Source organism: Chelonoidis abingdonii, chromosome 8 (assembly GCF_003597395.2).
Source record: "Chelonoidis abingdonii isolate Lonesome George chromosome 8, CheloAbing_2.0, whole genome shotgun sequence".
In the NCBI taxonomy this organism is placed as follows: Eukaryota; Metazoa; Chordata; order Testudines; family Testudinidae; genus Chelonoidis; species Chelonoidis abingdonii.
The window spans coordinates 27993104-28018974 of NC_133776.1; the positions used below are offsets into that span (position 1 = coordinate 27993104).

Genomic DNA, 25871 nt, shown 5'->3' on the forward strand with positions numbered 1-25871 from the left:
GCGTTTACATTTTCTGTGCACTAGGAAACTTTTAAGGGAAGAAAGTACTTAGACAGATTTGACTGGTTCCATCTTAACCAAAGTGGAATCTTGCTACTGAAACAGAAAATTGGCAACTGTTGGAAGATTATTTAAACTAGGAACTCAGGAAAAACAAATAGGTACTAAGGAGTACTGAAGTTCATCAAATAAATATGCTAAGGATGTCAACAACCCAAAGGTATCTTTGTATCCAGTAAAGAGTAGGGCAGAAATTACAGCTGAATTGGAGAAGGAATCAGCTTGAGATCAGAGAGGTAAGTTTCAAAAAAGAAAGTAAGTGTGTCAAGACAAAGGAATTAAATAATATATGGGCATGGCAAATAAAATGAAACCAAACCTACACGTCTCATACCAACCAGTATGCCTGGCAATGAAGATGACCTTGAAATAATAGGCATCTCTGAAATATGTTGCAATGACAAAATAAAATATACTATAAATTATACAGGAAGGATAGGTTAGGTTGCAGAGGTGGGGGAAGAGCACTATATCAAAATTATTCCATTGAATCTAATGAGAACCATACAGTAGGGTTCATATGGATAAAAATGCTAAGCGATAAAAATACAAATGTTTTGGTAAGGTCATACTACTGACCTCTTGATCAAGAAAAGTATGCTAAGCACACAATGCTGAGGGAAATCAAAAAGGTAACATAATAGAATGATGTTGCAGTAATGGGTGACTTCAACTGCCTGCATAACAATATCACAAGTTTTAGAGAATTTGGCACCTTAAACAACTGCTTCTTGGAACAACTACACAAAAGGAGAGGTTGGTAAGTATTTAAAGTTAAAGGATGTAATTAATAGCAGTATTCAGGGTAATTCCTATAGTAACTCTAATGATATACAAGTGGTAGTGCAGGTCCTGGCACAAGAGTATCAATTTTTCTCAGACACAATTGACAAGTTTCTGAGAGCCACCCATGTGTGTAAATTTCGGTATGACACTGCCAAGATGCAACATTTTCACAGTAATTAAGATTGACCTCTTAATGGTAATGAAAATACCCTGTGCTGGAGGGAGGCAAGAGAGGGGAGTTGTGATTTGGGGGGTATTAAATATGTATCCATTTCACATCCCTTTATTACTGAAATTTGCATAATATTTAAACAACAGAGTCCAGTACACCCATCCAGAAATCTTTCCACTCCCTCCACGCCCCCTTGAAACTGACTGTTTTAGATAAAATGGAACCGGAATCTGAACCATTTCTGATTTGGGGATTTGCAACACCAAAAGGTGACTGATGAGATCTGCAACAGCAAAAAGACAGCCTCCTCGGCACCCCTCTGCTTTCAACATGCCTTCTGAAATCGCATACAAACATTTTCAAAGGTTGTACCTTTCTTGCTTTTGTCTATCTCTCTCCTTCTTTGAGGACGATCCCAAATGCTGACCTTTTTCCAGCTCTTCTCCAGCTGCTTTCAGGACCCTACCCTGAACTGAGGTAGGCAGTTTTGCAATTAAGGGAGCCACCAACCATACGCCTCGACGTTCAGAAGAGCTAAAAGCAGAATCACAAACTTATTTCATCTCAATCTACTCTTCACATCATTGTCAGTCACTGTAACCAATGCAATGAGACAGACGATATAGTTTTTCTGAAATAGCTAGCATTTGCTGAGCAGTCACAAGTGTTACATTCCAAAAATTCAGGGATAATACCAATGTTTACTGTTGAACAAAAGTAAAAAACCAGTAATCTTCAGGTAACATTTCCTGAACATTCCCATTTCAAGTGCAAAAAACCTTTATAAGCTTCAAAAATTTTCATTTCATTCTATGCATTATTAACCATTATGTCAGTTAAAATAATTAAAATGGTGCTACACAAAAATACCTTAGAAATGTCTTTTTACCGTTCTGTCTTGTATTACTTGTATCAGCATTTCCAACAGAGTTTGGATTGAAGAGGCCTATACCAGAGTTAGAAGAGTTATTGTTTAGATCAGCGGATTGCTGAAACACCTCTATTGTCGCCTTTGCAATATTATCCAACAAGCTGTTCATTTCAGCCACAGACCCAGAACCCTACAGTGAAACATAAGTAAACTAGCATATTCATGGTATGTTTGCTCATAGTCTAGGTTCAAATTTTACATACTTTATTAAATTAAATAGTCTATAAATATATTAAAAGAACCAAATACTTACAGGCTCCTTCATGCACTGTTTGATCATTAGCTGGAGCTCCAACCAAGATTGTCTGAGAGTCCATTGATCTAAGTTCTGAGTAAAATTATTAAAATGAAAAATGTGTGTCAAGTTTATTGTAGAAATTTTTTTTAACTTTCAGTTGGAACAATTAAAATCATGTCACTATAGCAGATTATCACACTGTTCTTTAAAACTTTGGAAGCTGTATGTTTTTCAAAGCAATTCAAGGACCTATCAGCTCAATCGTTATCCCTTTGCATTCTCCCTACCCCCAAAATCAGCTCATCAATATTTTTAACCAGTTTAAATTTTCTGATGCAGCAAGGACTGTTCATTACAAATTGCACTGTGCTCAGACAAAACTATCAAAAACTGAATTCGCTTACATGATGGTTTGTCAACAGTGCAGACCAAATCAAGTTCAACATTATGTCACCTAAATATGATTAAACTATAATCCCAACAGGGTTTGATCATAATTATCTGATGTGAGGATGAATATGATTTGACCTTGTCAACACTGGCCAGCATCATGTTAGCTAACTCAATTCTTCACAATGGTATTCAAACATGATACAATTTTCTAGTGAAGACATGTCCAGAGAGGAAGTAGATGGTAAAACAACCCACTAGGCATGAAATCACTGTTGTAACAAAGTAAACACAATTCTGTATTCTTCTAAACATAGTCCTGTAGTTAATGTGTTCTTGGCTTTAGTACCTCCTGCTATTTACATATAGTCATTTGGATGCAATGGGAGTTCCTGATCTTCTTATGTATTGCATATGAAATTAATACCACAAACGTGATGATGTGAAAGAAATCCACTGTATCTATCCTGGAAGTGGTAATCACATGGCTAAAATCATGCTGTCAGTTATATTTTCTAGGGTGCTCTGTAAGTGGTTATTTTCCACTATCAAATTTTATGTTAGAGGTAAAAACAAGAACCTGAGTGGGTAAATAAACCATTTCCAAATCAAATCAATGCCAAAAATAAAGTCACCTCTCAACTACTGTAGATTGTTAACTGAGAGGAGATTATTTTCCAATTGACACACTGGGGCTTTACACCGTAATTCCCATAAGTGTTTTTCATTTATTTTCCCCACATCATTAGGGGAAACAGAACCTCCATGTAATTCCATTATTAGGATGGGATTTACCATCTGACGAATGGATAGGGGGGTTTGGTCCCTGTCCACTGTCTACCATGCTAATATTATTTCTTGTTTCCTTGTCTTCCCTCATTTGTCCGTATCCAGCCATTGTCTTTTCTTATACATAGATCATAAGCTCCTTGGGGCAGGGATGGTCTTTTTGTTCTGTGTTTGTACAGCTCCTAGCATAATGGGATTCTTGGGGATGACTAGGGCTCTTAGGCACTATGGTAACACAAATAAGATATTTGGGGATTGGCTGGAGTTCGGGGCTGTGTGCGCAAAACCCTGTGATTCTGCACTGGTTCCGGTATTCTGCAACAGAACTGTTCTGCCAGCAATGGCTCCACCCACTGCTGCCCTGGAACCCACCTCAAAGACAGCACAGAGATTGTTTTTACGTAACAGTTAATACAGACCCAGAATTGATTCACTTTTCACTGGATTCCCTGGTGACTGCTAGGATGGGGTGCGAGTGATTAGAGTAGTGCCCCTGTCTTTTCCACAAGTAGATCCCTGACTCCTCTGGAGAACCCTCTGTGGTATTGGGTGTGGGAGGTGCTCGGCAGACATCAGACCACTTTCTCTTTTCCATGAAGAGTTGGGACCCTTTTCACATTGACTCATAGACTTTAAGGTCAGAAGGGACCACATCTAGTCTGACCTCCTGCACAATGCAGGCCACAGAATCTCACCCACCCACTCCTGTAACAAACCCCTAACCTATGTCTGAGTTACTGAAGTCCTCAAATTGTGGTTTGAAGACCTCAAGCTGCAGAGAATCCTCCAGCAAGTGACCTGGGCCCCATGCAGCAGTAGGAAGGCGAAAAACTCCAGGGGCCTCTGCCAATCTGCCCTGGAGGAAAATTCCTTCCGACCGCCAGATATGGCGATCAGTTAAACCCTGAGCAGTGGCAAGACTCACCAGTTCAGCACCCAGTGAAAGAATTCTCTGTAGTAATTCAGATCCCACCCATCTAACATCCCATACAAGACCACTGGCATACTTACTTGCTGATAATAAAGACAATTGCCAAATTAATTGCCAAAATTAGGCTATCCATCATCCATCCTCCATAAACTTATTCAAGCTTAGTCTTGAAGCAGATATGTCTTTTGTCCCACTACTCCATTGGAAGGCTGTTCCAGAACTTCACTCCTCTAATGTTAGAAACCTTCCTCTAATTTCAAGTCTAAATTCCTAGTGTCCTTTATATCCATTTGTTCTTGTATCCACATTGTATTAAGCTAAATAATACCTCTCCTCCCTAATATTGATCCCTCTAATATATTTATAAGAGCAATCATACCCATCGACTTTCTTTTGGTTAGGCTAAACAAGCCAAGCTCTTTGAGTCTCCTTTCATAAAATAGGTTTCCATTCTCGGTCATCTACTAGCTTCTCTGTACCTGTTCCGTTTGAATTCATCCTTCTTAAACATGGGAGACAAGACTGCCCACAGTATTCCAGATGAGGTCTCACCAATGCCTTGTATATGGTACTAAACCTCCTTATCTTTGCTGGAAATACCTTGCCTGATGCATCCTAAAACCACATTAGCTTCTTTACGGCCATATCACATTGCGGCTCAGTCATCCTGTGATCAACCAATATTCCGAGTCCTCTCCTCCTCTGTTACTTTCAACTATGTGCTCCAATTTATAACTAAAATTCTTGTTATTAATCCCTAAATGCATGACCTTGCACTTTTCAGTATTAAATTTCATCCTCATTACTTTACTCCATTACCAAAGGTATCCGATCTTCCTGTATGATATCCCGGTCCTTCTCTGTGTTAGCAATACCTCCCAGCTTTGTGTCATCGGCAAACTTTATTAGCCCATTCCCACTTTTTGTGCCAAGGTCAGTAATAAAAACATTAAATAAGACTGGTCCCAACACTGATCCCTGAGGAACTCCACTAGTAACCTCCCTTCAGCCTGACAGTTCACCTTTCAGTACGACCTGTTGTAGTCTCCCCTTTAACTAGTTCCTTATCCGCCTTTCAATTTTCGTATTGATCTCCATCTTTTCCAATTTAGCTAATAATTCCCCATGTGGAACCGTATCAAATGCCTTACTGAAATCGAGGTAAATTAGCTCCACTGTGTTTCCATTGTCTAAAAAATCTGTTACCTTCTAGAAGAAGGGGATCAGGTTGGTTTGGTACGATCTACCTTTTGTAAAACCATGTTGTATTTTGTACCAATTACCATAGACCTCAATGTCCTTAACTACTTTCTCCTTCAACATTTTTTCCAAGACCTTACATAGATCAGCTTGGGATGACCAGGCACCCATTTTGGTGTTTGGCCGCATATGGAAAGTGAGGGAAGTTATACCTGATGAGTGTTTACTCTAAATAATTCCCACAGGCAGATCTGAACAATTAGAGCATGCAGACATGATGTGACTGCACCCTAATAGCATATACTCTGAACTGACATGTTTCCAGACCAGGGTTCATAGAGGGTCAGTCATTCCGTTGGAGGAAATAGACAGCCACCAGATATCTACAGCATAATAAGCTTCTTGAGCAACTGGTCCTGGAACCCACCAGAGGAGAGGCAATTCTTGACTTAGTCCTAAACGGAGCAAAGGATATGGTCCAAGAGGTGAATATAGCTGGACCGCTTGGTAATAGTGACCATAATATAAATAAATTTAATATCCCTATGGCAGGAAAAACACCACAGTGGGCCAACACTGTAGCATTTAATTTCAGAAAGGGGAACTACACAAAAATGAGGAGGTTAGTTAAACAGAAATTAAAGAGTACAGCGCCAAAAGTGAAATCTCTGCAAGCAGCGTGGAAACTTTTTAAAGACACCATAATAGAGACTGAACTTAAATGTATGCCCCAAATTAAAAAACACAGTAAGAGAACCAAAAAAGAGTCACCGTGGCTAAACAACAAAGTAATAGAAGCAGTGAGAGGCAAAAAGGCATCCTTTAAAAAGTGGAAATTAAATCCTATTGAGGAAAATAGAAAGGAAGGAGCATAAACACTGACAAATCAAGTGTAAAAATACAATTAGGAAGGCCAAAAAGAATTTGAGGAACAGTTAACCAAAGACTCAAAAAGTAATAGCAATTTGTTTTCCAGTACATCAGAAGCAGGAAGCCTGCTAAACAACCAGTGGGGCCACCGGATAATCAAGGTGCTAAAGGAGCACTCAAGGATGATAAGGCCATTGCGGAGAAACTAAATGTATTCTTAACATCTGTTTTCATGGCTGAGAATATGAGGGAGATTCCCAAGCCTGAGCCATTCTTTTTAGGTGAAAGATCTGAGGAACTGTCCCAGATTGAGGTATCATTAGAGGTGGTTTTGGAACAAACTAATAAATTAAACAGCAATAAATCACCAGGACCAGATGGTATTCACCCAAGAGTTCTGAAGGAACTCAAATGTGAAATTGCAGAACTACTAACTGTAGTTTGTAACCTATCATTTAAATCAGCTTCTGTACCAGATGACTGGAGGATAGCTAATGTGACGCCAATGTTTAAAAAGAGCTCCAGGGGTGATCCCGGCAATTACAGGCCCGTAAGCCTGACTTCAGTATCAGGCAAACTGGTTGAAACTATAACAAAAGACAATATTGTCAGACATATAATACATGAACATAATTTGTTGAGGAAGAGTCAACATGGTTTTAGTAAAACGAAATCATGCCTCACCAATCTACTAGAATTCTTTGAGGTGGTCAACAAGCATGTGGATCAAGGGATCCAGTGGATATAGTGTACTTAGATTTTCAGAAAGCCTTTGATAAGGACCCTCACCAAAGACTCTTATGCAAAGTAAACTGTCACGGGATAAGAGCGAAGGTGCTCTCGTGGATTGGTAACTGGTTAAAAGATAGGAAACAAAGGGTAGGTATAAATGGTCAGTTTTCAGAATGGAGAGAGGTAAATAGTGGTGTCCCCCAGGGGTCTGATATGGGACCAGTCCTATTCAACATATTCATAAATGAGCTGGAAAAACAGGTAAATAGTGAGGTGACAAAATTTGCAGATGATACAAAATTACTAAAGATAGTTAAGACCCAGGCAGACTGTGAAGAGCTACAAAAGAATCTCTCAAAACTGATGACTGGGCAACAAATGTCAGATGAAATTTAATGTTAATAAATGCAAAGTAATGCACATTGGAAAGCATAATATCAACTATACATATCTAAAGATAGGGTCTAAAATGGCAGTTACCACTCAAGAAAGATCTTGGAGTCATTGTGGATAGTTCTCAGAAAACATCCACTCAATGTGCAGAGGCAGTCAGAAAAAAGAACAGAATGCTGGGAATACTTAAGAAAGGGATCGATAATAGGACAGAAAATATGTTGCCTCTATATAAATCCATGCTACGCCCACATCTTGAATACCGTCTGCATATGTGGTTGCGCCATCTCAAAAAAGATATATTGGAATTGGAAGAAGTTCAGAGATGAGGAGAGATTAATAAGACTGGGACTTTTCAGCTTGGAAAAGAGACGACTAAGGGGAGATATGGCTGAGGTCTATAAAATCATGACTAGTGTAGAGAAAGTAGATAAGGAAGTGTTGTTTACTACTTCTTATAAACACAAGAACTAGGGGTCACCACATGAAATTAATAGGCAGGTTTAAAACAAATAAAAGGAAGTATTTCTTCATGCAGTGCAGAGTCAACCTGTGGAACTTCTTGCCAGAGGATATTGTGAAGGCCAAGACCATAACAGGGTTCAAAAAAGACCTAGATAAATTCACGGAGGATAGGTCCAACAATGGCTATTAGCCAGGATGGGCAGGAATGGTGTCCCTAGTCTCTGTTTGCCAGAAGCTGGGAATGAGCGACAGGGAATGGATCACTTGACAATTACCTGTTCTGTTCATTCCCTCTGGGGCACCGGCATTGGCCACTGTCAGAAGACAGGATACTGGACTAGATGGATCTTTGATGTGACCCCTTAGGGCCATTCTTATGTTCTTATGTAATACTTTATCACCTAAATCAGCATTTTTAAAAGTTCCGGTCGCGACTCAGTACTGGGTCACGGCATGTAAGGTAATGGGTTGCTCCGGTCAGCATCGCTGACTGGGCTGTTAAAAGTCCCATTGGCAGTGCTGCCCAGCTGAGGCAGGCTAGTGCCTACCTGTTCCAACACTGCACTGCACCCCAAAAGCAGCCAGCAGTAGGTCAGGCTTCTAGGCAGGGGGGGCCACAGGCCTCTGCGCGCTGCCCCTGCCTAGAAGCCGGAACTGGCCAATGGGAGGTGGGGGTGGGGGTGATGCCTGTGGGCGAGAGCCGTACGGAGGCACTTGTGCTCTTCCGTCTAGGAGCTGGACCTGCTGCCAGCTGCTTCAGGCACAGCCTGCCTCTCTGCACCCCGTCTACGCTGCTGACTGGGAGCTGCCAGAGGTAAATCCATACCCCAACCCCGCATCCCGAATCCCCTGCCCCACCCCAGAGCCTGCATCCGCAGTCCAGAGCCCTGACCCCCTCCTGCATCCCAACCCGCTGCCCCAACCCAGACCCTGCTAGTATTGTATACTCGTATTACTATAATGGTCAAACACTACTAGACTAGACATGGACTAGGTTTCGAAACTCTAGCCAACATACTTTGTGCTTCTAACAGACGGTGAAATACATAAATGGACAAACCTGGATTTGATTTTGGAGAGTACGCTTGAATAGAAACTTTTGCTAGTCAATAAAAGTACTTGACAGGAAAAGCCTATCAACTACAAAAAACAGGGAGAAAGGGAACTGACGATTGTCAGCTCTTCTGCTTTTGATTGGGGCTGGAGCCTGACTTACGATGACATAAGAGGCTTCAGCCCTTGCATGAATTTCAGTCCTGTCTGGGAGGGAAATCCCTTCTGATTGGCCGCTATTCCCACTTCCCTCACTCTTGAGGAAGAACAGCTAATCAGGGCTGCTGCAGGAAGAGCCCCAGCTCCTCCCCATAGGAACTGAGAGAAAGGGAGGAGGAGAAAGGAGCAGACAGAGCCCAGTGTCTCAGAGTGTCTCCCCCCTTCCCCTGTGAACAATGGGTCAAGTCTCCTCTCTCCTCCTCCTTCCTGCAACACCTAGAAAGGGAAAGGGGTGTGTCTGAAGAGATCCTGAAGTTGCCTGGCCCCAAGGCTGGGGAAAAGAGAGAAGGGGGTGAAGAATCCCTGCAGCTGCCCCACTCCCAGGCCTGGGAAGCGGCATAGGAGAACCCCATTGCAGCCGCTGCCCAGACCTGGAAGAAGGGATCAAAAACCCCAGGAGTTGCATGAGGAGCAGAGATGGGAGTGGCTCTACCGGTCGATGTCAGGGCTGAAGGCAGACATAACACTAATTAATTAAAATTATGAAGAGAAGTTGGAAGCACTGAACAACCAGTCAGTTATCAAGAGCTCCCTGCAGCAAGGGGACAAAATCACCACACTCAGATCTGGGAGAGCTGGCATTGGCAACACTAATTGCCTCTCATGAGGCGTGGGTGTGGGCAAAAGACAGGCCCCAAATGCTTTTTTTTTTAAATCTCATGATTGGGGGTAGGGGGTCTGAGTAATTACTTTTGAACTTTTCTGATTGGTAATACTGGGAATTGAAAGACATCTGCATTGAATTGATGGTGCTGTTGAATCAGACTTCAAGAGTTAATATCTTACAGAAGTAATTTGGAATAATTTTACATTTTATTACCTGAAGTATGCGCTTGATGTGTTGCCTTTGAGTGTTGTCACCCTCTGCGCATTCTTTAATACCATGAGGGTAACAGATAAGTTGCAGTAGTTTCTGTGCTTGCTTGTTTGAAAGAACAGGATCCAATATAAGATCTTTGTCCGTGCATAACCTCTCAGGCTCTTTCAAGCAGTGCTCTCCCACCCATTCCTGAAAGTAATCAAACAGCTGGATCGATAATGCCAATAAAACACTCATTTTTCACAGATGCAATGCACACACACAATTTTTTCCACATACAGATATTCACAAATTGAAAACTGGTTCCACATAAATCTATATGATACCTGAAATTTCACCTTCATTCAATAACTTACAACCCTTAAAAGTATAGTACACTTTCAACTGTTTTCCAAAATTTGTTTCCTTAAAAATACTAAAAGCAGCTTGATAATTAACTGATGCTACCAGATGATATCCACAAGTTCCATGAGCACCTTTTACCAGCCAATTCATGGAGCATCACTGGCATTTCTCAGGTAAGGCCTGCTATTCCAGCCACCAAAAGGGCAGGGTTTTTGAGGTGCAACTGGGAAAAACAGTGTTAACTAGAAAAACTGGGAGATACTGAAGACTACAGGACAAATTCATCCCCACTTTAGCACCACTGACTTTTAAATGACCGCTGGTGAAAGCCGAGCAAATACAAGGGAGAACTCAGATTCAAATACCATAAGAAAAAGATGTACAGTGCATCCTCATAAAGTCTGTTTTGCATTCAAACATATTAAAGCCTCTTACATGACAGATTTTTGACAAAAAGAATATTGTCTATAAAGAAAAGCTAGAAACACCATTTTACAAATTACCTGCTGGCAAATAGTTCTTAGCACATATCTAGCATATTCACTTAGACTAGCAGTTTCTATGGAAATAGCTTTTCCACATTTCAGTGTGTGTGAGGCACCCCAAATTTCATCATCATTAAGGTCATCTAATAAACCTCTCAGAGTGAAGTCCTCATTCTTCAAAGAGTTAACACCACCGCTGCCAATTTCAGCATCACCTACACAGCAGAAGCACAGGAGTACAAAAGTGAAAATCTTATTGAAGTCTTGAGATTTTGAATTTGCATACTCAGTTAAGGAAGCATTTAAAGATATTTCCTAGCTGAGAAACAACACTGAAATGAAGTTTGTGCACAGTCAAATTAGACAATAAGCAACACAAAGAAAAACTGGATATTAGAAAAATACAATTTTTGAAAATATTTTGCTTCAAATATTTTTCATTTAAATGAAACTTACTTTTTCTGAACTAGAAAAAGTTACACAAACCAAACAAAGAGAGAGACTCCTTCCTTCCTATCCCCAGAGAAGAGTACGCATGTGCGCACAGGCTTGATTTGGCTGTAAATTAAGGAAAAGTTGGGTTACTCATCCTTTTAGGAGTCCCTTTTTTCCAAGTCTTCTCTCTTACTCTGATTTATTAACTCTCCATAGATCAAGAGACAAGTTTTGACTGGTGGTCACCTTAGCCCACCTTGAACTTCTTGACAAGAGACATTTATTTCCCTGGGAATGGAAAAGGGCAATGCATACTGAGGGAGCCCTGTCAGAAAGGGCAAACGTTGAATAACCCATCCTTTCTGCAAATCATCAGCATAACTGCACAAAACTGACCTGAACATTTAATTTCAGCAGTGGGAAAGGGGACAGACTAAGCAAAGTAAGATCATTTGGGCAAGAAGTAGAAGTAAATATTTGCATAATGTCCTACGCTGAAATGGCAACTAACAACCTTTGAAGAGTTTGAAATCTTACATCAAAGAGCTATCTCACAAAGCAAGACTTAACTACTATTTTTAACAGTGAGAAATAAGCCCCAAATGCTAAATATAATTTCACAACTGTTGTGGGACCATCTGAGATCATGCATTATGTAGGAAAACAATTATGCTTCCAGGTGATACGCAAGTTACTGGGACAACATACCCATTCTAGAATTTAGCAGACACTCTTGTGGACCTTAACTGATTTGCCATATGCTCTCTCCAGCTCTTATCGAACACCACAATTTGATCTAATGACAATCTCAATAACTAATATGGCACAGGAAGTCCAGATGATTCAGCCAATTAAAACACCTTAATACAGCCACATGAACAAATATTCTATAAAACATCCCCATCAAGTCAATCGCCATTTAAATAGTCATCCAAGCATCTGTCCATCTTTCTGTTGTCCTTGATGTTTAAAAGTCTCTCTGCTATTCCAGCTCAACTCATTTAAAACAGGGACACCCAATATATTTCTGCACTTGCGTGGAGCCCTACCTGTGCCATCAGTTGCAGGATTTGAAACTAACATTTATGGTAAGATGGGAGACTTGCCACCAATCAGGTACTACAGTTATGACTTCTTATGAGAAATAGTTATAAACAGAGTTTCTACATCCAGCTTCAAGTGTCAGTGGGTGGCCGCGTTAGTCTGTATCCACAAAAACAACAAGGAGTCCGGTGGCACCTTAAAGACTAACGGATTTATTTGGGCATAAACTTTTGTGGACAAAAAACCTCACTTCTTCATCTGAAGAAGTGAGTTTTTTTACCCACGAAAGCTTATGCCCAAATAAATCCATTAGTCCAGTGGCACCTTAAAGACTCGTTTTATTTTTTTTATATCCAGCTCTCTCTTTTGAGCATGGAAGGCACAGGTAGTGTTGGCATGTAGCAGAAAATCCCCCTACACCCATTTCTAAAATGCTTACATATTTAACAAACCATAGCAACATTTTAAAAGCATAATTCTGTATTAATTTCAATTAGAAAAAGATCAATGCCATGGCAAACATATTTCCAAATAGACTGAAAGCAAGAAAAGAAGAAAAGAATCTCTTAGAAAACAGAAATATTGTAAACAATAATAAATAATAATAATCCCCCAAAACTAACAATACCCAGAACTAAGCCAACAAGTGAGGGAATTAATAAGGTAAAACATACAGGGCCCTAAGCATAAGATATTTATATAGTATTTACTCAATTCTTCTAAGTCAATCCCCCACCATGGAAGTCAATAGGAGTTTGCCCGACTAATGATCTGAGGATCTAGAACATTATAGAGATTGGTCAGAAATAGAACACAGCATCTGACGTTCTGGGGCTTGTGCCCAACTCTGGGAATGACATTACAGTCCAATCCACAGTGCTTCAACAATAACCATAACATAGCAAAAAACAAACAGAACAGGCCTAAAAGAACCCAAATGACACAAAATAGGACAAAATGTATGGGAATGGATAATAATGACATGTGAGCCCGAATTTGTCTTCCTTGCATACCATAACCATCTACATGGTGTTATGGTTATCAAGCCTGTTATCTGCAATTGCAAATCACATACCAACAAGGGAGACCTAGTCACACAGATGATATGAGTTATTTATTGTACAGAAGGATGCTAAAAAAAATTCTACTTTTCTGAATTGAACCCAAAACATTGCAATAAGGTTTGTGAAAAGACTACCCTGAATATACTCCTTCTGCAGTTCACTATACAACTGTGTCTTTCACTTTGGGGAGAGATTAAATGTTCAAAAACTGATTTCTGCTCCCAAAATTACTTACTTATTAAGCCTATAATCCCATTCGGTATAGTGTACCTGATGCTTTTCTCAATAAATTAAGTGCAATTTTTAAGGAATTAATTTGAAATGTGAGAAAGGAGTTAAAAAAAATCAATATTTCACCTTCCAAAATATTATATTTTGAATATTATTAAGGATGGGGTGAGGTGGGACAGTGCTAGGGAAATGGGTGTTCTAGACCTGTGTACCATATAGCCTTTAACTTGCACAAGCTCCTGCAAGAGTTTGCATTGCATTGCATCTACAGAGTTTGCATCGCAATGCATAATGCAACCCAGGCACTAGTCATTTATTCAAACCTCAGCAACGCAGAAAAATAAGAATTCTAATCTAATCACTGCAAACAGCAATAGAGTATGGATGTTAGCCACAAGTATATTTTAACTCCACCTCAATCCATCCCAAATTTAGGTGTACAACAGAGAAGTTATAAAGGTATAGCTATGACGCTTAGGGTGTGATTTTTTTAACCAGGATAGCGGTATTGGTATAAGCCAGTATAACTGCCCCTTATACTCGTGTACTTATTTTTATACCAATAAAATTGTGCCCACATTAGGACTGTTCTGCTGTTTAACTTAACCAGTATAGCTACACTGACAAAACTTTTGAGCGTAGACCAGCCCGTACTTTACAAATCTACACTTAGCATACACTTTTGTCAGCATAACTATGTTGTGTCAGCAACAGCTTGAAGTATAATGTAGCCTGAATTTTTGCTGGTATAGCTTGTTTGCTCTGGAGGGCTGGAATAAGCTATGTTAGCAAAAGCACAGTCTGTTGAAAATGCTGCATCCGTAACGGAAGTACTCTGACGATACACAATACCACTATAGCTCTACAAGTGAAGTTATTCTAGTGTACAACAGGCCTCAGGCTTAAGAATTGACACGAGTGGAGCAATAGTGAGTGCTCTGCTTTGAAAGCACTGTTTAACTGTGGTTCTTTCAAGACTTCAGAAATTCAACAGCCATTAAGATTTACTTGTAATTCCAAACATGGGAATAAGTGAAGTTTAAGAGTTGGGTTCAGGATAGTCACCTTAGAAATGTCTTAAACATTTTTAGACTAAGCCAAGTTAAAATTTACTGTGACTTTCTGACAGGAAGTGTGTGCAAGAGTCATATCTGCTTAAAATCACATAAGTCGGGGGCTGACTCACCAGAGAAAACTTCTGTCTCTTGACCTGTGGGGGGAAAGCTACTCATTGGTGTCAAGGAAGCACAGGAAGAATCCAAATTTGTCTTCAGTCAGATACTTTAATAACTAAGGAACTCCAATCACAGGAGCATTATCAAGAAAATGAATTAAACCAATTCCTTTTTTAGCCAAGTGTTAGACTGAAGATCTTCACACACACAACTCTCTGAATAATCTTACCAAGCATCAGAATTGCTTTTAAGACCGCAAACACAGCTCCCACTTCAATGCTGTTGTGAGCAGCAGTTAGAAGGTGGCGGTCACAAGAAGAGCGAATGCCTGGGAATGACTTCCCTAAGAGCAGAGAAAGAGGTGTATGTAGTACTGTTATTCTTTACCAGCACAGACTTCTTTATACAAGAACTTTTCTACAATGCATCAATGACTAATTCATGAGGTAAAATGCTGTTTTGCTTGAAGCTGTAGACCAGGGATCAGCAACCTTTCAGAAATGGTGTGCTGAGTCTTCATTTATTCACTTTGATTTAAGGTTTCGCGTGCCAGTAATACATTTTAATGTTTTTAGAAGGTCTCTTTCTATAAGTTTATAATATATAACTAAACTATCATTGTATGTAATGTAAATAAGGTTTTTAAAATGTTTAAGAAGCTTCATTTAAATTAAAACGCAGAGCCCCCCCCCGACAGCGGTGGCCAGGACCCGGGCAGTGTGAGTGCCACTGAAAATCAGCTCACGTGCTGCCTTCAGCACACGTGCCATAGGTTGCCAATCCCTGCTGTAGGCCCAGCTGTAGTTAATTAAAATGAATGGGGGTAAGTAGCAATAGCATGCTAACAACAAAACTAGCTATAGTCATTTAAATCTAGTAAAATAAGGTTCTGGTCCTGCCTTTAATCGAGAGCCTTAAAAAAGTGTCCCAAACACACAAGTTTAAATTATTGAATTTTAAGTAATCAAGGAAAGTAAAGTCTATTTTGGTTTCAGCTATATAGGTTTATGAATTTCCCCCCCTCATTCTCTTCCACAACAAAATTGTTATATAGATTTAACAAAGTACATTTAATATAAATTTCTTATTGTATAGTTCAGGCTGATTCTGCACCACTGAAGTCAGTGGATATTTTTCCACACTTCAGTTGGAGGAGGACCAGGCCCAAAGTTAAGAAATGAGAAAATGGCAGTTGGACATATAAGCTTTGCTATATGTTTTAAGAAAGTCTGCATTAGGATCTCATAACATTATACACAATACAATAAAACAAAATTATTTTTGAAGATTCGTATCTTCAGAATTTGAAAGAGGCAAGAGCGTTGTAGCAGTAAAAGTTTTCTATCAGTTTAGTTGTCTTCACCAGAACTATACACAGCTGTTATATTTAAACTGAACTTTTGTTAAAGTTACTATGACAAAGGCTGGAGTTCTAAGTTGACAGAATAACATTTTGATGCTCAAGTATCCATAATCCATTGAGTTCAGCAGTGAAATTGTTTCATCTGAATAACCATTTGGCTTTAAAGGCCCTATTTTTCCAGATAGATCAGAAGTATACGCTGCTGAGCTGCTTAACTATACTTCAGTATGCAATACTATTTTGACTGCATATACACAGTTTAAAAAATGAAAATAAAAAATGCAAAGGCAATCATTGTTCAGCTTCTCAGAGAACATTATATTCCATGGCAGAACTTTATTCACTGAAATGGTTTGGTTACTTCCTGCCATTCCAATCATTCTTTGGCTTCTGCAGGAGGCCTATGCAGAAGTTTCAGAATTCATTTTGTTTTCTAAAATGAAAAGAACATGCAGCTTGCCAACTTACCCGTTGTTTGGGGTAACAGGTAGAGCTGGGGTGTTCTAAAGAGATGAAGCAGAAGACGGCATGTCATTCTCGCCCCAGGTTCAGCATCCGGGTCCCCACAGGCTATGAAAAATGGGACATTTACATAAGACACCTCTCCTCAAGGATCTTAGAAATCATATACAGAATTCAATTGAAGAGCCACAGAAATAATTCTGTAAGACAGAACCTATTTCAAATGCAACTAGAGCATTTTATTTGATGGGAGTCAGCATTTGTAGGTTTTTGGAAGAAGTTAATTAAGCAGAATTAACTGGTGGAGGAAAAAGCAAGGGGAGCAGTGGTCAAATGAGAGCAGAGATGAAGACCTGTATGAAATTGTGCAGAGCATTTAAAGCAACAATCAGCACAGATGTGAAACAGAAGGTGAGAAAGAGCTAGTGGAAGGATTCCAAGCATTTTGTGATATGGTCCTACCAGTGGGCAGGGCAGAGGATTGTACCTACTGAACTCTGAATGGACTAGAAGGGAGCAAGAGGAGGCCACAGAGAATGTTATATCAGTAGTTGAGGCTGGAGGTAACTAAGATACAGATGAGAATTTTAAGTTGTGGGGGCTGGAAGGAAGGGTTCAATTTCTGAAATGTTGTGAAAGAAGAACTGGCATGCTTTGGATGTCTGGATGTGTTGTGTGCAAGAGACAAAGAGATAGGGGACCTGGATAATAGGGAGAAGGATGGTGTTGTCAAAGAAGTAGAATGCATTTTATATGACTTTTATATCATTTATCAAACACAGATTCGATTCACCCTGACATTAGTACTACTTATGGGACCAGTCTGTTACAAACATATAGAGAGTATCCTGGCCATGGCCATCACATGGTGCAGTAGCATTCTGCATCAAAAAGTGGTTTCAGAATGAGTTGTAAAGTATTGCAATCAACAGAAAGAAAAAAAAAGTTTTTAAAAACAAAATATCACAAAGTTTGCAGTGTCTGGATTGATATTTTCTTACCTGCTGCAAGGAGAGAGGGAAGTGCAACATGCTGAACTACATCCTCCAGAGAAAAACATTGCCGGGCTATCAGTATAGCAATGAAAGTGGCCAGTGAGTCATGGAACGAAAGGTCACTCACCTTGAAAGAAAAACAACACTGGAATGCTTTCACATTATGATACACAAATCTTCATTGCTGTGATTAATGACCGAGATATAAAAGCGAACTTGGCTTACCAATGAAGAGTAAAATTATGACAAATAAGCAGCTTCCTCCACTTTTTAAGGCACCTCCTAAATATTTTCAATGGCAAACTTCTATTGATTTAAGTTAATTACAACATGTACTGATTTTTCCTTCATACATTAATTTTAATTAAATGAATAGGAGACAAATTGATTTATAAAAAATGGGACAGATGTTATCTTTACATAGAAATTGTGGCATACATATTCACTCCTCAGCTGCTAGCACAAAGCAAGAAAAATCCTAGATTGACATAGGCATCCTTGAACATGCATGGTCAAAGAATAAACCGATCTTTTAAAGTACTAGCATAAATATATCAAGCCAGATCCTTCACTGATGAAAACTGTCATAATCCCACTGGCTGCAATGGAGCTCTGACAATTTACAGCAACTGAGTTAGGATCAATGAAGTGTATTACATCCTTATGACTAAGTGCCAGCCCAGAGGCATGCTATTTAAGAGTGGGACTGTTCAATTCACGGAAACAGCGATAGAGAAGTAAGATATTCATGTAGGTATCTGTCTTCTCTTTCACAAGGTACCTCCCATAACCTGTAGCACTACAGTAGTGCAATGAGAAAAAAATGTATTTGAGTAAAAATACAATTCTATATGTAGCCTATCTTTTATTTCAAATGAAACAATGAAAATGCAGAAAACAATTCAGGAGTTTCAGAAAATGCTTTGAAGAGATAAACAGATACAGTTCAAAAACCCTGTTCAACAATATATAGTGTTTAGATACTATCTGATGGGTCTTCTGTAGACAACTTAAGATATGTTTAACTGGTACTTATATTTCAAAATACACTGAACTTACATCCACACTGCAAAGCAGATCATTAAAACCCCAGACATGATTTGATGAACAGCAAAGAGCCTTTAGAACCCCTAACCATTCTGAACTTAGCACCATGCAGCATGCTGTCAACTCTGCGCAAAAGTTAGCTATGTCATTAATTCTAGAAGACAAGAGAAAACAAGTTAACAGAAGAAAAATGCTCATTAGCAATTAATATTTCAGAGATAAACAAAAGTTTATATCAAGACCTATATTTCAGATTTCACCTAGTGCTCTCCAGCTGTGGACACCTAGTCTTGCTAAATACAACATTTGGTACATGCGTTGTGCCCAGTTTAATGTGCTGTTGAACAAGGCACTGCAATTTGTAGAGATTGTCCTGTGACAGAATGTACCCATGTCCCACACCCTACAGCCTGTTGTAATAATCTTGGTTCAAAGTTAGGACTTTTTAGGTATCATTTGAAAACTTATAATTTGCTGGTCAATATTTTCCTGATAAAACATATGTCGCTACATTGTATATGAAGTTACAATATTCTACTATATGGTGTTAACACATATTCCAAACTGAGGCTGGCAAACTGCTCTGTCTCAAAGAAAGGAATGTGTGCCCTGCTTAATTTGCATTTAAGCATTAAGCAGAGTAATCAGCTAGGTATGGGAGACAAAGGAAGTTCAAACAGAGAGAAAAACAGATAGAAAAACACATCAGGGAATATCCTTCCACATAGACTCTGTCTCCTGAATTTCAGCTGGAAATACTTTTCAAGAGGGAGACTGACAGTATAAAAAGGAGGGACAAACACCCCAAGGCACCCCTCCTCTCTCCCTGCCCATCGAATCGCCACACCTGAAGCAACAGAGGAAGCCTTCATTGGATTCTAGGAGAAGGGGTCCTGACCTAGAGGATTTGGTAAGTAAGACTGCTGAAAGAATATGGTGAGAAGTTTTCTTGAATCTGATATAGTTTGCTAAGTTGGGCACCAGTAGCATTTTAACTTTATTTTCTTGTAACTATTTCTGACTTTTATGCCTCATTAAAGAGAGAGATTTTGAGTGAGTACAAGTAAACTTGTTTTACTGTTTTATCTAATCCAGTGTCTTTAAACCTAAGTGTTTCAGAACTCCATTTGTTATTTCTATTAAAAATATAACGGACGTCACATAAACTTGTACTGTCCAGGAGACGGCTGGACAGTACAGGACAAACATATCTGGGTGGAAACAGAAGACTGGGGGTGTGCTGGGGTCACCCTGCTGTATAGTCAAGGCTGATAAGTGCCAAGGTGTGGCTAGCTGGCTGCAGCACACATACAAACATAGCTGAGAGAGACTTATAAGCTGGAGGCTGTTCATAGCAGTCCACAGTGGAGGTTACAGCAGCAAAGCAGTATAAAAGGGCACCACAGGTTAGGGCAGGGTTGACTCAGCTACTCACTAGTCTGGATTGTACCCTGGTAATTCACATCTCCTTTATCATCAGTTGTCTCCCCTAGCACGATTCAATCATCTTCCCTCACCTGCTGGCCAACCATGAAAGGTGAATTTAGGGATAGAACCCTTCCTGGCTCCACCCCACAGTGACAAGTGCTCTGCTCCCTCTTGCAGGGGGCACAAGCTGACACTCTTGCAGTGGTGGCATGGGGAGAAGAGCTCCAGCCTTGATCAAGGTGCAAAATCATTCCCTCAAAAAAGGACCATATTGTAACAAAACCCAAATTAAGAAACCACCTTATCTTGTACAGGACCCTAAAAATCCTAGGCCACCATTGACATTCTTCCAGCTATCAACTGTAAGGAAAACCATGCCTCACTGCAATGTAGCTAAAATAATTCTCCTGATTAGGAGCAACAAGGGGACACAAAATCAAATGTGTCATTGTCACTTTGTGGATTACATATAGATTAAATTAATTGTGATTCAGTGCAATGTTAAGAGCCATGTTGACTGGTTAAGAGAGGAGAAATGTGGTTTACTCACCCTGGGCTGAGTTCCTTTTTCCCTTTCAGAGGGAAACTCCCTTGGTAACCTTGGTGTTTTCTCTCTCATTGACTTAATCCCTTTCTGCCACTCCACATTGCCAGTACTCCCTCAGTTGCCTAGACTGCCTCAGACTGAGTTTTGGAGGGTAAAATGATAAAATATCAATATGCTCTTTAGGGAGGAAGAGAAGGAATGATCTATTACATGATTGTCACTCAGAAAGGGAAAAGAAAGAGATTCCTGCTATGAAGTGTAGCCAATACTTTCCTCGCTTCCTTAATCCATCGGTGACTTTTCAGTAGCTTTACCAAAGAGGTGAAGGAGAAAGACTGATGTGGAATGATTTAAAGAAGTCTGAGCGAATAGATATTGCACATCTGTAATTCATAATGATTCAAAATCCAAGAATACTACACCTCTATCCCCGATTAAGTGCCCTATAAACATGAATTTGGATACAACAGGTAAAGCTGCGCTCCGGGGGGGGGGGAGGGGGGGCTGCGCACTCTGGCAGATCAAAGCAAGTTCGATATAACGCGGTTTTACCTATAATGTGGTAAGATTTTTTGGCTCCCAAGGACAACGTTTATCTCGGGGTAGAGGTGTACATAAATTCACTCATGATGATATGGTTAACCCTGTTATAGAGTCTCAGACTTTGAGAATGACAGCTTTCAATAGCTGAATTAGATAAGAGTCAGAATTAAACCTGAACAACCTTGAACATGGAAAGTTTACCATCTGTCCTTGAATTCTGACTGAATTCCTGATTAAGTGTTCTTAATAGGAGCCAAACCAGAACTCCATATCTCAACCATTCTGATTTTGAGGGAACTGGAGTTGAAATCCAGATGTAAAAATTCAGGCTCTTTTCTACCTGCATTATGGGGTTTGCAGAACAGATAATTAAGAAAAACAAGTCCAACAAGGAAATCCAACGCTATTTTTGGATAGAAGGAATAATTTTACAATTTGCCCATTGCTAGAGATCCTAAGAAAGGGAAGTAATGATGAGAAGAAAAACTAATCTTTACAAGAAAGCGGATCTCTAAATGAGGTCCAGATACGAAGAGCTCTTCAAGGCCATGCTAAAATGCAAGGATAAATGAGACAATTATTGTTTGTCATAAAGGACAATAGTAAAGGGAATCATCACATAGAAGATCTTTCTATTCTGTCCTAGAAGAGGTATGCTTGATTCGGAGTGAAAATCCTAGGACCAAATTTGGGGTGTCAAAGGACAATTTTAATGAGATAGGAAAAAAGTGTTTTGTCCCACAAAATCTAATACTTTTGGCAACTCTTCTTCTTTTAATAAAGTAATTTGAGTTTAGTGCATTCTTTGTGGATGCCGAAAGGATCATTGTAACAGCAGTCCTTCAGTCCAATAGCAGTCCTTCAATGTTTCTTTCACATAGAGGATCCCAAACTCTCAGGTGGGGCATAAAGGGCAGGGCACACAGAGGAAGACGTCTGTGTGCAGGAGGTTGAAAAGGTGCATGATATTGGATTTTCTCTTCCAACTAAAATACACAGCTGTGGCTATGGGTAATACAGAGAAGGTTCTTTGAAAGCCACCTACCTTCCTTTTTTGCTCTCCCATTGATCCTTACAGCGGCTGAACAATTAAAAAGAGCGAGAACCCATGTCTACATTACAAGCTAAAGTGTGAGTCTACTGCTCATGTACACATATTCAGGCTAGCTCTCACTGAGCTCACTGAAGTATAAAGAGTAGTGTGGCCACAGTAACATGGCAGTGCAGAATACATGCCCACTGGTTTCAGAAAGGTCTGTACTCAGCATGGCTGAGCCATGCCTCTGCTGCTGCTACCAGTGCTGCTGCAGGCATGCTATTATTTATATCCACACTAGCAGGATGAGAGCTAGCATGAGTATATACACAAGCAGGGGAACCACATCCCTAGCTTGTAGCAAAGACATAGCCAGAGAAAAGACTGGGGAGGGGGAAGAGAGAGAGAGAGGAGGTGAAAACAGAGGCAGAAACAGACGAGAGAGAAACTGGACAAAGAAAAAGATGGTGGCAAAGTGCCAGGAGAGAGAAGGAAAAGTTCCCTATCATTAACCAGCCTATTGTGAAGACACATCACCAGAAAAGGCTGGGAAGCACTATGATAGTCCCTTAAAGCCTTCTCTTCGAGAACTAGTCATTCTCTTGAAAGACTGAGCTGACAGGAACGTCAGTCTGTTTTCTTCTCTGCTGTTACAGGTACTTTCCATTTAGAGACCAGATACCATGGAACAATAGGAACATAGGAAATGCCAGACTGGTTCAGACCCAGGGTCCACCTAGTCTAGTATCCTGTCTCGACATCAGCCAGCACTGGATGCTTCAGAGGAAGGTACAAGAAGTCCCACAGCAGGCAGCTGTGGGATAATGTGACCCACCTGCATGTCTCACCCTAATCCTTAATAGCTAGAGAATGGTTTAAACTCTAAAGCATGAGATTTTATTTCCCTTCCAAAATTCTTCTTTAATGAAGTAGCTATAACAAACCTGGATGTTCTTGTTATCCATTTAAATGCCCAATCCCCCTTTTAAACTTACTAAGTACTGGGCCTCAACAGCATACTGTGGCTAGGAGTGCCATAATTCAATTAATTAATAATATAGTTCATCTGGGGAAGGAACTGATCTGGTACTCAACATTCCTTGACAACGAGGATATTATCAGGATGTAATGATGACTGTGCTGAGATAGCAACCCAGTCTCAGAATCATGTAAGCCTACGCCTGCACTAAGCCATTTGTTATTAATCCTTTTAATGTTACACAAACCAGTCTGATGCAGTCTAGGTGAAAGGAAACCCATTCAAAAGAACAGTGCAACACTGAAGTGGAGAGAAAGGGGAAATCTGTCAATGAAGAGAATACCAAAAGGACACAAAGGGAGCCAAAAAAGAGGAAGGAAAGAAGGAAGGAAGGAAGGAAAACATGTACATAAACAGCCCCAGTTAGCTCTAATAATATCTCAGATACTTGATTTCACTGCAGCACTAATACTTATTTCGACTACTTCCATAGTTCTACTTCTGAATCAATTTCTCTTACCTTCCTGCATCTTGGTGCCCCATACACACATTCATTAGTGCGTTACACACAAAGCTGTAGCGATTGGCTGCGTTGTCATTCAGGATCTTGCCTAACATTGAGTAGTTGATGCTGTGAGCAGAAGGATTTTCGATAAAATCCAACATGAACTCTGGATCCCATAACAAGTTGGAGTTTGAGGGCTGTACGTTGCTGTATATCGTTTGCTTTACCTTTGAACAAGCACTACTAAGGGTTAAAAACAGAAGGAGAGACAAAATTATTATTCACTTCTCCTGGGTTACTGAAATATTTATGCAGATTAAAACAAAATGGCCACCAAATACTACTCACAGAGCTAGTAGATATATTGTTAAATCCCAGAAAGTCTATCGTATTTCCCTAGGGGGCACTGGAGCACACAAGCATGGGTGGAGGATATCATAGGCTGGAGGAGCTTTGCCTCAGCAAACAGCCCTCCTGCTTCCAGCTTGGCCCATCTCCAGTCTCCCTGCCCTCTGGGGCTGGGGGCACTAGCCTGGGGTGGGGGCCAGCAGCTGCAGAGGGGGGCCTCTGGGCTCTGGGGTGTGTCTGGAAGAGGCGGAGCTATGAGCTAGCCTCCACCAGCCAGCAGTTCACACATCACTTATGCACACAAGCAAATTCACCCTACTTGGATTACTCTTCTGTACACTGTTTCAGAAAGCTGTGGTGTTTTTACAGAGAGTCTGCCAAACCCAGGTAGCACACAGCCAATTTGACTAAAGTTTTCCTGCAATTCATATAAACTGACAAGTTCCCAAACCAGCTTTGTGATATGTTTATTCAAAGCCTGAGCAGCCAGATGAATCAGAGAGTATTCACCTTATACAACGTGCCTTGTAAACATATGCTGACGCTGCTTCAGAAGACTGCTTATTCCTCTTTTACATTTCATGACACACTGAGTGAACTGGAGTGTGCATCAGGGTGAGGGATTAAGTGGCAAGAAATATCAGTATCCTACCTACATTCTTTTTAAAATAAAAAACCTCAATGCCTTAGAAAGACAACATATTTTACAACAACTTTTTAATTATTGACACAGTGAACTAGATATCATCTATGATTTCTTGGCTGACAGAATAAATAAATAGAAAGAGGGTATGAGAATGTCATGCTCTTATTACATTAACAAACACAGAAGATAGAGAGACAGTCTAGGAAGAAATCAGATAATTGTATATGCAAAAGGTTCAAGAGGATATTTGCATTAATTAAAGAGGTGCTGGTTATGATTCCATATTTAAGGCCTTATTTACATGAGTGAATTAAAATACATTCAGAAATTGGATTAAGAATTCCTTATGTCAATTTACTGTAATCTGATTTGACACAGAGGGTTACATTGATCCAACTAAATTGGTGCAACTTTGGTGAAACTACAAAGGAAATAGGATCTAACACAAGTTGGTGAAGAAGTCACCAGATCAAAAGTATTATTGGGTCAGAAATGTAGTTTTCACCTGAGAGATGGGTGTGATCATCAAGGAAATAGAGGTCAGACATTGGGATCAAACACAGCAAATCCCTCAGAGTATGTCTTCAATGCAAAGTTAAACCAGGCTCTTATTTGGGTGTTGCCGCTAACCCCCATCCTGTATATACACAAAAACCTGACCCAAGTTTAGTGTTTTCCCAGGCTAGCTAGCTTGTTTTTGGGCTAAAGGCTGAGTGAGGTTATTACTCAGGCTGCTAACCCAGTCACTCTGCAGTGAGGATGTGGCTAAACTACTGGAGTGCTGATAGTACTCCAGTGCCTTCCCATAATTCCTGCACATACGCAGAAGGATAGACAAGTTGTCCCATAATTCAGTGGAAAGAATCACAGAGTGGTTTAGCTTAATGCAGCAGCACAAAGAAAGATATGCCCCCAGAAATCCTAGCGACACACCACATGGGTGAGTGCAGCACCAGTGAGGACACAGTAACATGGGTATGGCTCCTCATACCCGGGGTAGGCTAACCCAGTGACAACCACCTAGGTTAACTCTGCAGTGAAGCAGCAGAGAATCCTGTGGCACCTTATAGACTAACAGACGTTTTGGATCATGAGCTTTCATGGGTGAATAGCCACTTCGTCAGATGAATGTAGTGGAAATTTC

The 25871-nt window shown here is 40.1% G+C and overlaps 1 protein-coding gene across 1 annotated transcript in view; it reads right to left on the reverse strand.

The window, feature by feature from the left end:
- The window catches only part of MED12L (mediator complex subunit 12L), a 324753-nt gene that overhangs the window by 57425 nt on the left and 241457 nt on the right, over nt 1-25871 (reverse strand). Inside the window, exons 21-30 of the mRNA XM_075068471.1 lie at nt 23749-23976; nt 18708-18849; nt 17655-17775; nt 16660-16761; nt 15058-15171; nt 10898-11094; nt 10050-10238; nt 2203-2277; nt 1889-2079; nt 1391-1552 (exon numbers count right to left, since the gene is read on the reverse strand). Of these exons, the coding sequence (XP_074924572.1) occupies nt 1391-1552; nt 1889-2079; nt 2203-2277; nt 10050-10238; nt 10898-11094; nt 15058-15171; nt 16660-16761; nt 17655-17775; nt 18708-18849; nt 23749-23976 (1521 nt within the window). The remainder of the gene's footprint in view (nt 1-1390; nt 1553-1888; nt 2080-2202; nt 2278-10049; nt 10239-10897; nt 11095-15057; nt 15172-16659; nt 16762-17654; nt 17776-18707; nt 18850-23748; nt 23977-25871) is intronic.